The sequence below is a fragment of the Lissotriton vulgaris genome, chromosome 8 (assembly GCF_964263255.1).
Source record: "Lissotriton vulgaris chromosome 8, aLisVul1.2, whole genome shotgun sequence".
NCBI lineage: Eukaryota > Metazoa > Chordata > Amphibia > Caudata > Salamandridae > Lissotriton > Lissotriton vulgaris.
In genome coordinates, this window is record NC_141696.1 from 206,275,336 (window position 1) to 206,290,579 (window position 15,244).

Here is a 15,244-nt window from a genome sequence, read left to right on the forward strand (position 1 = left end):
AGGAGGCTGTTCCAGGTGTTTGGTGAGTTCCTGATTAATTGCCTTCTCAAGAACCTTTGCTGGAAATGGTAGCAGGGAAATGGGCCGACAGTTCTATGATTCGGTTGGGTCAGCAAATGGTTTCTTCAGCGGTGCCTCTCTTCAAAGTGTTTCCAGTCCTCAGGGAAGCAGCCAAGGGGATGGAAGTGTTCAGGACTTACTTAAACTCATCGCCAATAGTCTTGCTCCCAAGGTTTAAGACGTGGGGACAGGGGTCTGTGGATGCTTCTGAATGCACGGAGTTCATGATGGAGATTGTGGCTTGAGTTGTGCGAGTGTCCCCATGGGTGAGCAGGTGTTCAGTGTTTATGGTAATGGGTGTAGGTAGACTGATTCTGTCCACGGCTGGGGGTTGGGGTTTGAAGTTTTCGAAGATGACTGAGATCTTGTCCAGTCCTTCTGATTTGTCTGGCTTGGCGTGGGTGATTGTGTCAGTGCATTCTGTGATCCACTGGGAGAAGTTCTTTGCAGCCTTGTCCGGGTTGGATGGTGTGTCTGGGAGGTGGGAGTTGAGAGCGTTGTTCCACTAGTCTTCTGAGATCTTTTTTTTCAGTTGCTGCGCTTGATGCTGCTGGGCATGGTGCCAGTTTTGATATGTCCTGAGATGGTAAAGCAGATGCTGAAGTGGTTGATCCAGGTGAGTTGTGAGACCTGGCTGTCGCTGGACACGTCCTGTAATGTTGGTAGGGTTGGTAACAAGTTACTTGAGGCCGATGTTCTCATGTTTTCCAGGAGATCTGTTGTCTTGGTGTCCCTGGGGTCGTTGAGGTGGAAGTTGAGATCCCCTAGGAAGATGTAGTGCTCAGACTCGATGCCGATCGGGGTGATGAGGTCAGGGATGGTGTTGAAGAAGCTGGGGCATGGTCTGTAGCCGAGGGTGTCTGTGACGGTGCTTTTTCTATCTGTGTGGAGTTGGAAGTTTAGATGCTTCATTATCGGGTTGAGTAGTCTGAGGAGGTCGTGCAGCAGAAGGTGTCCTTGAAGATGAGGGCAATTCCACCTCAGTGATTGTAGCCTTTGGGGGGTTGGTGATGGCGCTGTCTGGTGCAGAGGCAGGGTTCAGTCAGGTCTCTGTGAGGAAAATGGCATCTGGGGAGAGGGGTGAGATCATGTCCCAGATCTCTGTGGCGTATTAGCCGAGTGATTGTGCGTTGAGTAGAATCTTGTGGAGTTGTGCTGGGGCTTTCGTGGTCGGCATGGTGGAAGCAGTCATGTTTGCAGTGTCTCTGGCATTGTTGGTTACTTCGGGCTTGTAGGTGAAGCAGCGGTGCTGGCCAGGAGAATGGTCCTCTAGTGCTGCGTGGAAATATCCAGCAGCAGTTGCAATTGTCGATGTGACTGGAGGTCGTCGGCAATGTAGCTGCGTATGGTGGAAGAATTAGGGTTCTTGGTGCTGGGTGTGGTCCAGGCCAAGACAAGTGCAGATGGGCTTGCCTTTAGTGCGTCTTTGGTGCAGCCTAGCTGCGGCCTCCATTAAGTAGGTCCTGGAAGGAGTGCTAGGAAGTGGAAGCGGCAATCGGCGGGAAAGCAAGCAGCAAAGTGGGCCCGCTCGCAGAGCACAAATACAAAAGAAAAACACACATTAGAGCAAAATAACCACACTCAGACTCAGAATAATAGGGCACAGAAAAGAAAAGCAGACTCAAGAAAAGTTCCCAAATGGGGGAAAGTGGCCCATTTTTATTGTATGTGGTACCACTGATGCTGTAGCTGGATGTGGTCAGTCTCTTGTGTTACTAGTCTCTTGAACGTGTAAAAGAATCAGTCTAAACACAAACATACCTTGTGCTGCAAGGAAAACAATGTTAGATTTGTAGTACACTATAACCATTACATGGGGCATTTCTCTAGAATAATGCCCTTAAATGTCACCTTCTGTCAGTCATAATGTTCTTGTGCTTGAAATGGAAAAAATTGATGACTGCCCATGAGTGCATGTCCATATGAGAAGGAAAAGAAGAGAAAACTTTCTTAATGGCTAGGTTAATGCTAAATTGAAATACAGGCCATTCCAATTTCTCACTGCTTTGCTTCTTCCAAAATGTTTGAAGAGCTAATTCTGTAGGTGAAAAGTAAATGACCTGTGTGAGGTGACCAATTTATTGTGGCAGGACAAGCTTGACGTTTTAGAAGTCCTCATTCATTCATTGTGAAGTGCACTGAGATTTTGACATGACTCTAATGTATGTACATGTATAAAACTCGAAAAATATGGACCTAGTTTATTTACAATAGATCAATAGTTTGTTTTAGAAAACATATCATACATTTTCCAATGCTTGTAAACATTAGTTTGTAACTTTATAATGCTTTCACACCTCTTCGTTAACAGAGTACACCTTTCGCTATAGAGCTGATGAAGGCATGAGCCTTCCAAGTATCCCAGTTCATCCCATTGGATATCATGATGCAGAGAAGCTTTTACGGTGAGCCAGCCTTCATTATTGGCTTCTCAGATTCTGTGCTGTCAGCAAGAGAAACAGGTTGTCTAGTTTTGAAGATTAGAACATGGCACCGTGATAATTATCACAAGAAACATGTAAGATAATGAAAGTGAGATGTTAACTTGCGGTCAGTCTCTTTAATAACAAACATTTGCAATGCAAATAGGTCTCGCATTTGTGAGTTAGAGCTATTGACGTTGTAAATGGCAATGTTTTTTACCTACACATTTTATTTTTGGAGTGAATGTATGTTGTGTGCAAAATATATTGAAAAAGATGCAAAGTGTGGATTGTGTCAACAATCGCTTGGCATGTGCCGCATGGGTGAAGTGTTGCCACACATGCACACCGTGGTGCTTTACTAATGCGAAACTCATTTATAAAAGTAGTGCTTACAGACTAACCAACGCAATCGGGATCGGAGCATGTGAATCCGAATCCCAGCTTCTCTTTCATTTTCTAGACTATTTGTCTTGGTTATCCTCCAAACAGTAGGAGGTAATGAAGTTTGCCAAGGGGGTAGGGGTGCTTCGGGGGCACATGAAAATGTATTAATTGCCTAGTTGTCAAAGGTCGCCTGGCGCTATGAGTTATGTGTGCAGATTTCATTAAGATATTAAGAGTACTTTACTCGCATCTATGAGAAAATCGATATTAACTAAACAAAATGCCAGAATGCGTATCAGTTTACACAGTGTTTTAGACAGTACTGGTTGCTTAGTTTCATTGCATTAATTTTTGTATTTACTCTTTTACACAGCATCCAAAGTAGGTTACCTAACCCAAAAGCCCAGAGTTGTTAAATGCCCCATAGAAGGGAGTGTTTTACAGTTGAGCAAATGTGTCCAAATGTAATTTTGGTAGTGCCATGGAATGATCAGCCAATGAGGTACTCGATGAGCAGGTATTTAACTACACGTTCAAAATGTATGGTATTTTGGCTGTTGTTTGTTTGTTCACAACCACCTCCCTGAATGTGTTTATTAACACAGAGCTCCATCTACCAGACAGTGCTCCCAGAGGGGCGACTAAAGCACAGAACAAAATGTATTCATTTTTCCTGAGTTCGAAGACACCCGGAAGGCTTAGGTGCCTGTCCGGAGAGGCTAGGGATCCCAGAGCTTCTACAGACACTGCCATGCTCCTCTGCACCAGGAGGGCACAGCTCAGAATCTGCCACTTCTGCTAAGAATAGGTGAGGGGGATGAGGTTGGGGCATGCAGGAGTTGCCGGCAGATTCCCAGGTTATTGAAAGTGATGATTCGGACGTGAGGCAATGGAGACTGACTTTCTGTTTGTCTGCACCAGTCTATTTCTCTACCAGCTACCGGGCTCACTGTCATGCATCTATTCATCTCTCTTTGTTAGAGGTGCAAAAGCCAATATATTAATTAGCAGGTAGAGCCAGCCGGAGACAAGCCAAGTGTATACGAGCCAGTGGGTGAGCCGTGAAAATGATCGGCATGTTATTCATACAGTAAACATGTTGTAAATGTGTGATAAAGTCTCTTCAGAATTTAAAAAAAGTGCATTTCTTTACCGCCTCACCTCAGTACGCAAGATTATAGCACTGAATTGAGAGGAAGTTATTAAAAGTGCTTGTTTTAAGCATGAGTTAAAATGCTGCCACTCCTCCCGCCCGACAACAATGCCATTTGTGAACTAAGAGGCGTCAGTTGCCATGCATATCCCGAATGTTGCCTAGAGACTTATTATATTTAGAGTAACAATAAAATCTAGTTAATTAAACACGAGGAGTTTTTGTACAGCACACATCTTGAACTCGCATATTTCAAGGTGGCAATAATAAAGATGAAAACAGAAGTGCCGGCTGGCAAGAAAACACAAACGGGAGTGGGGCGGGGGGGTGGTGCAGGGGGCAGGGGAGGGTGAGAAGTCTTATACTGAGGGAGAGAAGGCGGTGGGGTGGGGAGATAGGGAAGAAAATAGTGTTAGGTGTTAAGGGGCCAATAGTCGTGGAAGGATACAAATGAAGAATGAGGCGGGACTAACAAGCCTCAAACTAATCGGAAGGTAGCATTTAAGACAAAAACCGATGGGCAGAGATTGTCAGAGCTTCCACACTACAGTATATACTACATGCCTCTCAAAGTGATGGCAGCGCATTCGCACTGCAATGTTAGGCGACACCTAAAAGAAAATAGTGTTAGGAGTAAAGGGGCCAATAGCCGTGGAAGGATACAAATGATGAATGAGGAGGGACTAACAACCTCAATTAATCGGAAGGCAGCATTTAGGACAAAAGCTAATGGACAGAGAGTGGGCGGAGCTTCCACAAAGCTTCCACACTACAGTATATACTGCATGCCTCTCAAAGCAAAAAGCGCTGCAACGCTAGGCGAGACCTAAAAAAAAGAAAAGTAATCTGACAACTACATCAGTTCCAAGGAAATGCTTCTCTTTCTCCAGGAACGGATGCAACAGCTGACATCAGATATCCGCCTTTCGTTAGTAAATAGGTTGCAAGCTATAGTCAAAGGGGACAAAATAAGTGCTCTCCTTCTAACTGAGGAAGAAACAAGTGCAATAGAAGTTCCATATTAAATCTACATTTATTTTCCCTGTACCAACCCTTGCAAGGATTGTAAAAAATCTTTTCTGTTTCAACTTTGTGGGATGAGACTTTTCAAAAACAATGAGGTTTGGTTTTTACTGCTAATTAATGTAGGCATAACAGTGGGCGGGGCAGGCATATGAAATGACTATAATGCTACTCAACAAAACTTTGATAAATGGAGTGTTGGCTCAATTCAGGAATTGACAAAAATAACAGTGACCACTGCGCGCACTAACGTGCGCGGCCGGGCGCGTGCCCACGATGGTCACACGGAGCGCGCAGTGTCCTGAATTTAGCGCGCACACTGTGAGACATCCCCACAAGACTTTTAAACGCGATTGGCGCAAAATCTAGGTGTGAGGCAGAGGAGAGACATAGTGCTTGCAGGCGCGCAAAGCCCATTGTGCTGAAAGGGCTTCTGCTTCAGCCCCCCCACCCCCGTCGTGAGACAGCTCCCCGGCACACAACAGCCGCACTGAGTACTTCACAGGTCTTTAAAAGACCATTTGCATGTAAATGAACTTTGTCTGGGCTACAACAAAGAGAGGAAGAGGTGGGGGAGATTGGAAACAGTAGGCGTCAAAACATCCCATAGGGCAGCTATTAGTCCCACAGTTAAAGTCAAAACCTCGCCAGCAAGCTGCTGAGATTCGAGGGGCCCCCTTGCGTGCCTTGCAGGGAGGCCCCCTCGAGTTTCTTTATGCTGTGTCTAGCTATAAGAAGACTAGAAATACTTTTCGCTAAAGGAATATAGTGCAAATATTTCATCACTGCATGCAACTTTAATGTGATGTGTAATGTGCCCGGGGCCCCCTCAGGAAGACTCGAACCACGGAGCTTCGGAAGCACCTTCTTTATTCAGGCTCCGTCATATTATCACTGCCACTTTCCCCTCCCCTTCCGCCTCCGCCTGCCCTGTCCCGACATCAGGGTCAGGCAAGGGCGACATGACACCTCCCCCTTTTGTACAATGAAGCTTACTGTCTCTTAGAGTTCTTCAATGAGTCGAATAGGTCGCTTGGTTGTTCGTCGTGGACGGCTGATTTGTGCTTGTTCGGAGGTGTGTCAATCCCTGGCATCTTCATGTCTTACTGGGCTGGGACGTGCTCCTTTACCGTTTCCTCCTTGGCTCGACGAGTCTGTGCTAGAGCCACAGTCCTGGACTCGAGTGTGAGCAGAGGGGTTGCACCTTTTGAATTGGGACACGTTTCAAGTCATCCGTTTGCCTTCAGACTCAGCCGTGATCATAGTTCCTTTCCGATTGGAGACTCGCAGTGGGTGTGCGAGGTATCGGCACTCCGCCTTTGTTCTACGGTCGCGTTTCACCGGCACCCAGTCTCCTTCCTGAATGTCCGTCTGCCTCGCATGCCTGCGTTGGTCAGCATAGTCCTTCATCTTTGATTTCTTTTCCTTATTCAGTTTCACCAGGGTATCATGATCAGTGGTCACAGTTCTAGACTGCATGACGGTGTTTGAAAAGGGCAGCCGCGTGCGAGGAACTCGCTGGAGCATCAGAGTAGCAGGGCATTGATTCGTAGTACTGTGCCGCGTGGTCCGATATGCCCTCAATACTTCATTCAATGCTTGCTGGATGTCGCGGTGAGCGAGTTCTGCTTGCTGAACCGTCTTCTTGAGGGTCCCCATGAATCGTTCAACCATGCCGTTGGCCTGAGGCCATAAGGGAGTAATCTTCCGATGTTTAAAGTCGAGATGTATTGCACAATTGACAAATTCATGACCGTTGAACGGTGGTGCATTGTCTGTTTTTACTCCCGTAGGGATTCCCCATGCTGCAAACATTTCATCGATGACGGGAATGACGGCCGTCGCTTTGATGGAGGATACTTGATGAGCAATGGGAAAACGAGAGTATTCGTCCATGATGACGATAATGTATCGGCCTGATTTCAACGGACCAAAAAAGTCAATAGCCACTTGTTGCCACACCCGTCTGGTAGTTCAGACATCTGCAGAGGGGCTGGCGGTTCGTCTCGACTCACTAGCTGCCATGAAGCACAGTCCTTAAGTGTGGCCTCCACCATTTGATCAAGTGAGGGAAACCAGATGCGTTCTCGGAGTGCTTTCTTGGTAGCTACTACTCCTCTGTGTCCTTCGTGAGCTAAGTTGATGACCCCTTGTCGCAGTCACTGAGGAATGACTATCCTCCCTCCTCTCAGCAATAACCCATCCGTGCTGATTGATAGTTCTTCTTGGATGTGCTTGAACGCCACAAGTTCTTGAGTATCAGCCGCAGTATCTGGGTGACTGCCGTCTAGATGTCTCCATGAGCTGGTGCGTACCTGGGCCATGATGACCTGAATTGTGGGATCATGAGTAGATGTTTCACGAATTGTTTCTAATGGCCCCGCTGGAGGACAATCATTGTCAATGACGAAGTGAAAGTACTCTTCTGCTACAGAACATCGATCTGGGGTGTGAGACTGCGGGTGCCGTGACATGTAATCCGCTGGGGTTTCTGCCTTCCCAGGTTTATGGACGATGGTGTAGATGTAGTCTTGCAAGCGTAAATCCATCTTTCTATTCGAGAGGGCATTTTCGCCCGAGGGTTGGCAAAGATGGTGATGAGCGCCTGGTGGTCTGTGATGAGTGTGAAGTGTTTCCCATACACAAACAGGTGGAAATGTTCACAGGCCCACACAACCGTGAAGCTCTCTTTCTCGGGTTGTGAGTAAGCCTTCTCCGTATCGTGGAGACTGCGACTGGCATAAGCGACGACATGACGTTGGTCCACTTCATGGTTGTACTGAGCCAGGATGGCGCCCAAGCCGACAGGGCTGGCGTCCACAGTGATTTCAGTCTTTCTTTTGGTGTCAAAATATGCCAAATTGATAGCAGTGCTCACAGCTTTCTTGATTTTATTGAACGCGTGTTCACACGCAGGTGACCACTGGAATTGCTAATGCTGACCTTGGCGGGTGAGTTCTCTAAGTGGGTAGCTGAGGGTAGCGTAGTCTTTAATGTAACGGGCACAATAACTTGCCATCCCCAAGAATGACCGGAGATCACTAATGTCTTGTGGCTGTGGGGTGTCTGCAAGGGCAGACACTTTCCCAGGGTCTGGTTTCATGCCATCTTTTGAAAGATATGTCCATAGAATTTTAGTGTGGACTTGTGGAACGCACATTTATCCGGGTTGAGCATGAGGTTAGCACTGAGTAAGGCGTGACACACTCGGTCTAAGGCTTTGTCATGTTCCGCTTGATTTTCCCCGAAGACCAGGATATCGTCACTCTAGTTAAAGGCATTTGGGATGCCCTGGATGACCCGCCGGATAGCTTCCTGAAATATCTCAGCAGCTGAGGATATTCCATAGTTTAGACGTTTATAGCGGAACAGGCCTTGATGGGTGGTAAAGGTGGTAATGTAGCGGGATTTCTCATGTAGTTCCAGTTGGTGGAATCCCATGTTGAGATTCAGCTTCGAGAAAACAGTTGCCCCATTGAGTCGAGCAATCATATCACTGATATGAGGTCCAGGATGTTGTTCCCTCTCATTAGCCGTATTCGGGGCACGCATGTCCACACACAGGCGCACTTTGTTGTCTTGTCCCTTCTTGGGCACTACCACTACTGGCGTTACCCAGGGTGTGGGTCCTGTGGATCGTTCAATGATGTCTGTCCTCAGCAAGTCCTGTAGCTCGTCATCTACTGCCTGTTGCAGATGAAACGGCACCTTCCTGTGATGTTGCGCTATCGGTGATATTTGTTCATTGATGTGCAGTTTGACTTTGAACTGGTTGAGCTTCCCAAGGCCTTTAAAGAGATTTGGGAACTTGTTGACAATGTCTGGGGAGTCGTCTACCGTGTACAAAAGTTCAACAAGTTTGAGGCATTCTGCTGTCGGCAGACTGAGAAGGCAGTCTGCTGCGTCTGTACCCTCGATCACGTGGATGTGAGCCTGGATCTGTCGGTCCTTATAGATCAGAGTCGTGCGGAATTGTCCCAGACATGGTAGGGGTTTTATGGACATCCAGGTGTAAACTCGAACGGCGGCTGGTTCCAGCTTCGGCTGAGGTTTCATGCTTTGGTATTCCATGGCACATATGTGGTTAAAGAACGCTCCGGAGTCTAGTACAAACTTGGCGAGGTGACTCCCTATTCTAATGTTCAATCTTGGGTATTTCTTCACTCTGTCGGGGTCGGAACCCATGCATACGCATTCCTCACTGTCATGCGAGACAGGTGTGGGAGACGACGACTCCCGAGACGTCGACCTCCGGGATCTGTAGGAGTTAACCGACTGGGCGCTCGACCTTGATGAGCTGGATGAGCGGCTTTTCCTTCCCCTCACTGCTCTTGCATGGTGGCGGGTTTCTGAGCTTGACTTGGCTGTCTTCATTTCCGACCTCCGCGTTTCACAGGCTACTTCGAAGTGGTTTTCTCTTCCACAGCGGTGACACTGCTGTCCTATGCCAGGACACTGTCCTGAGTGTGGATAATATTGTCCGCATTTTGAGGTTGGTCTGCTTTTCCGACTGCTTCTGGTTCCGGTGCGCGAGGAGGTTGCACGGAAGGTCCTTGTCGGTCTTTCCAAGTTGCGGTGGTCGGAACGGCGCTTCGGGTCTGCGTGAGACTGCATTCGGAAGGCTTGCTCCCTTTTCTCGGACTTGCTGGCTTCCATCTTCTTGGCATGATCTTCCGCTTGATCATTAATGCGAGTGAGTTCTTCTATCTCTTCAATCGTTTAGTCTTTCTTCAGCAATCGGCGGTGTAGTGATTCTGACTGGCACCCTTCAATAATGCGCAGTCGCAATGCATCCTCGATGTTAAACGAGTCGAATTCGCAATATCGTGCTAACCGCCGAATGAGCGCAATGAAGTCACACATTGGTTCATGGTTTTCCTGTGACGCAAGGTTAAACGTATACTGCTCGTAGTCTAGGTTTCGTTTGTGGAGAAACTTCCGATCTAGAGCTCCTTTCACATCTTCGTATGAGGCGGCACTGGCAGCAGGCAATTCTTTGATGATCTGTGCGATATCTTTCCCTATCAGATTCCGCAGCGCTATCAATTTTTGCTTGGAGTCTTGCACGTGAGACCCCATCATGAAGTCCCCGAAGTCCTCAGCCCTGTTTTTCCATTTGGGGCCCATGCCGTTCCCGGACGTCAGCTCTAGGGGTTCTGATGGGCGCAGATATGACACTCCTAGCGACATTGGATGCGGCTGCAGCACTTGCTGGGTGGATCCCGTGGCTGCTGGGCATGAAGTGTCAGCTTCTACTGACATCTTGAGCAAGGGTGCAGGTTCCCCAGGCCGGGCGAGGCTTTATTTGCTAGAATTCACCGTTTTTTGAGGCTTTTTTATGAAACTGCCTGACTTCAAAATGGCCGCCGGGGTGAGAGCCAGTGTTATCCTATGGACGATGCCTGACTCAAAGATGCCCGCCGGGGAGACGTTGGTCTTTTTTCCTAATGTCTGCCTCAGTCTCTCTTTCTGCCTCTTGCAAGGGTAGTCGCTGCTCTGGACTCACCCTTTTCTCTTGTCTTCAGTCTGGCACAGCTTTCATGCAGCGCGCGACCCTCCACGTGATTTTGATCGCGTTTTCGTGCTTTTTTGGCGCTGACGCGCTCAGCAGGCAGGTCTTCGGCTGCACGCTCGCAGCGAGGGGGCAGAAGTGGTGGGTTGTCAATATCCCACCCTCGTCGCCATTGTAATGTGCCCGGGCCCCTCAAGGAAGACTCGAACCACGGAGCTTCGGAGGCACCTTCTTTATTCAGGCTACGTCATATTATCACCGCCACTTTCCCCGCACTTCCGGCCCCTCCCCTTCCGCCTCCGCCTTCCCTGTCCCGACATCAGGGTCAGGCAAGGGTGACATGACAGGATGTTTCCTGCAATCCTAAACAGACACACTGCCTGGCCATCGAGAGCTATTGGCAGGGGCTTTTCACAGCTGCCAAGACTCAAATGCTGGTAAGTGTCAACGAGCCAGAGATCTATGCTGAAGCCAGCCCGAGAAGTCGTGTGACTGCACCATCAAGGCACAGGGACAGGCCACTTTGCTCAGATGAAATACGAGGGGCCTGATTTACATTTCGGCAGACAGCCACTTGGAATATCTACAAAGATATTGACTGAGCCATTAATATAATTGCACAACAATCATAAACAAACTAATTGCCCAATGTAGTTTTCTATTCCGGGGACAGTAACAACCAATCCTCATATAGCCTTCGTGTCACCTTATCAATTAGTTGGTTTTATATTACTGCACCTCAAGTCTTTCCTTTCTAACCCTCTCAACTACATGTACATTTTACAGACTAACAATTAGCCAACAAGAGGAGTGACAGAAAGACAATGATTTCTTGCTTGTCGTAATTTATTTGTGTACCGGTGTTAATACATTTACCATTTTCCTCCCCTTGGGCTTTTAAACTTCTCTTCAAGACTTCACCTACTTTTTTCCCGCCTCAGTTCTTCTCGCTCCATTTTATTCTCTTAGCCAGGCCCTTAATTCACTCTTCTTTTGCTCACCTAACGCCTTCACTTTTTTTTTGCACAGCCTTTTTCTGTTGTCTCACTTTATATTTTCTCCCTCTGTCTTTGGCCCCTTACTGTCTCTGTCATTGCGTCTAAGTTGTCACATGTGTTGCACACCCCCCTTGTCTTTCCTTACTCGCTCTGCACTCGTCAGAGTCTGTCCCTTTTAGGTGAACATCCTGTTACTCTGTGGTTCTAGCTCCTCCCCATAACCACGGGTTGGGTTGCTGGCCCGCGCCAACCAGCAGACCAAATTGGGGCCCATCGGGAGACTGGGGAGGAGAAGAACCGACCGGAGACAGATGTAAGGTGTGATAAAGGCCGCTTTATTGGGAAACAGGTGCATCCTGAAATTATACCACAACCTTGGCCTTTGCCATACAAAACTAGGCCTAACTAACTATACATATACCTGACCAAACCCCCCAACCCCCACCCCTAACAGTTCCCCGCCAACAACATAAACATCATTATCAATTACCCAAACGCCTGCCTCAACTGTTTAAACATCTGCCATATGTACACTCCCTCCCCCACAGCCAGTAAAACTCATTCCTCCTATCCTACCCCCCCTTTTAACTAGGAAAAAGTGCCATCCTACATAAACTTTCCCGCACCTGCTCCCAGCGACAACACATCCAGCCAATCCAAACTCAGAAAGCACCTGCTTCCCACAAAACCCCTTTCCCAACCCAGACGGCCATGACCCCGTACATACTCCTCTCTACTCCCCCAACAAGCCTGTCCTAAAGGGAGGGCGGGCGGGACAACGATCACTAATGCCCCCCCGGCTGCTGGGTCACTGTCCCACGAAATGGTGCACAGTGACCCAAAATGGCCGCTCTTATCGGCCCAAGCCCAAAAAGAGCCCAAATCCCACCAGCAAGCCCAACCAGCCCAAAGTCCCTTCCTGTCCCCGTCTAAAACCTTCCCCCCACCCTTCCTCCCGGGGCCCCAAATTCCCCGGGGGGGCGAGCCTCCCTCCGGTCGGCCACCCCGCAAAGCCCCATTGGGGCCCATCGGGAGACGGGGAGGGGAAGAACCGACTGGAGACAGATGTAAGGTGTGATAAAGGCCGCTTTGGTGCATCCTGAAATTATACCACAACCTTGGCCTTTGCCGTACAAAACTAGGCCTAACTAACTATACATATACCTGACCAAACCCCCACCCCCACCCCTAACAGTTCCCCGCCAACAACATAAACATCATTATCAATTACCCAAACGCCTGCCTCAACTGTTTAAACATCTGCCATATGTACACTCCCTCCCCCTCAGCCAGTAAAACTCATTCCTCCTATCCTACCCCCCCCCCCTGTTTAACTAGGAAAAAGCGCCACTCGAAAGCCCCATACGGCTTTTGACCCCCCCTAGGATCCCTGCACCTTTGGATACCTGTGCACCCCTATTGCCCGGTCTACCGCCTCCTTCAGCTGCACAATATATAACTCCATCCCATATCTTGACAAATGTACTCCATCCTCCATGAAAAAGTAGACCGCCCCATACTTCAGTTCCGGGTGCTCCATTCTACCCACTCCTTCCTTCTCCCTGTTAATCTTCCTCCGAGTCCTGTCAATAGCTCCTGGTCTCTCCGCCCCCCTCCAACACCTCCTGGGTATGAATTCTGACCAGATGACATAACACCCCGCCCACTGCCTCTTGATCTCCAGCAAATCCCTCCTCATTTGTTTCACCAGTGCCAGTCCCTTACACTGCACTAAATCGTTTTCACCCAGGTGGATGACTACCACATCCGGACAGACCCCCCCCCGCACAACATTGTTCAAAACCGGCACCAACTCGTGCCAACGCATGCCCCCCTTTCCCCTCCAATGACACCTAAACAACTGCTCATCCAATTCCAGATTGAGGTTCCTGCATTTCTCCCACTCGGCCCTCTCCGCTCTCTTTACAAAAGAATGGCCCACCACGTATATGGTCATTGCTGCCGCCGTAGGCCCCGCCACTGCACCTGCAAAGAGACATATGTGAGCAGCGAGCCCCAAACTTCAAGTCTACTTCACCACTACCCCTCGCATCCTGACATGTCTTATAGCAGTCTGACTTCCAGCGCCCCAGCTTTTTAATCTCTTCCTTCCCCCAACCTTTCCGCGCCGCCTCCGTCGCCGCCCCGATGCGGAAGGAATGCGTTCCGAATTCTTTCGGGTCCTCACCCATAGACCGCAGGGCGTGCCGCAGGACCCACAGCAACTGCGCAGCTGTCACCCGTCCCACCCCTCTCCAGCCAAAGACCTCCGCACCATCCTGCACCCCTCCGTTCCGCCAGCCTTCTACCCCCCTCCGCCGGACACACCGCCTCCGCTCCCCCAGGACCCAACAACACCCAAGTACCCCTCCCATGCCGATCAGTCTTGGACCGTCGAAGCCGCACCGCCACCTCCCGGCCACGTAACTCCACCTCCCCCCACGTCAAACCCGGACGTCCTTTCAAACCCGCCAACTCCGACACCCAAAAGACTCCAAAAAACATCCATGACATCAATGTGGAAAACAGCACCGTCTCCGCCTGATCCCTGCACACTACCGGTAAACGGCCCACCAGACCTTCCAGCATCGCCTCCGTGATCGGCCGTCTCCTCCGCGCCCGAGCACCTTTCTCCCTCTCCCAACCTTCCAGAAGACGCCCCCCCAATTCTCCCGCCGAGGGGGCATAACCCCACCAGAGCTTGCCCATGAAAGCCAACCCTGCCACTTTTCCCGCGATCGTCACTCTCGCCAGTCCTTTGTCCATTAACCCCAGCATGAAACGCACCACCTGCTCCTCCCGACGCCACTTGCCCCGCTGCCTTACTGCTCCAAACCACAGTAACTCCAGCCAGGCCTGCTCATAACTCTTCCACGTGGACGCTGCCAGGGACGACCTCACCAACTGAACGACCCGCGCTCTCCCACCAACCACAGCTCCTCCGGCACCTCTGTCTTGTCCGTCGCTGCCTCCGTGGCTAGCCCATGGAACCTCCGCCACTGTGAACGAGACAAAGCATCAGCAATGTCATTGTACACTCCCGGCACATGTTGAGCCTGGAACAAAATATTGTGTTCCAAACACCTCAAGACGAACACGCGCATCAACTTCAGCACTTGGGGCTCCCTCACGGACTGCCGGTTCACGACCTGCACCACCGACATATTGTCCACCTTGAACAACACACGCTTGTGCGCCAACTCTGTCATAGCCACCACCAATGGGAACAGCTCCAAGAACGCAATGCTCCTACCCCCCGCCTGCCACTGCTCCGGCCATTGCTCCGCACACCACCTGCCTGCCCAGTAGAGTCCAAAACCTCCGACTCCCGCCGCGTCCGATGACATCGTCACGTCCCACTCCCAGTCTTCCGGGGGCGCCATGCGCACACCATTAAAACGCTCCAAAAAAGACAGCCACATGCTCAGATCCTCTCTCTCGAGCCCGCCGATTGGCGCACATGATGATGGGACAGCGTCAACCCGGACAAGGCCAACCCCAGCCGCTGACAAAAGGTCCGCCCCGCCCGCACCACGCGGCACGCGAAGTTCAAATGTCCCAGCAACACCTGCACCTCTTGCACCATCACCTTTCGCCTGACCAACATGCCCTTCACCAAGTCCACCATTGCCGCCCGCTTTTCCTCCTGTAGGCGTGCTTCCATGGCCGCTGAGTCGAGCTCTATCCC

At 49.8% G+C, this 15,244-nt stretch overlaps 1 protein-coding gene across 1 annotated transcript in view; it reads left to right on the plus strand.

Annotated features, from left to right (window-relative positions):
- LOC147696878 (N-acetylated-alpha-linked acidic dipeptidase 2-like) overlaps positions 1 to 15,244 on the plus strand; it is a 476,544-nt gene that overhangs the window by 169,559 nt on the left and 291,741 nt on the right. Inside the window, exon 8 of the mRNA XM_086933986.1 lies at positions 2,372 to 2,465. Within this exon, the coding sequence (XP_086790112.1) occupies positions 2,372 to 2,465 (94 nt within the window). The remainder of the gene's footprint in view (positions 1 to 2,371; positions 2,466 to 15,244) is intronic.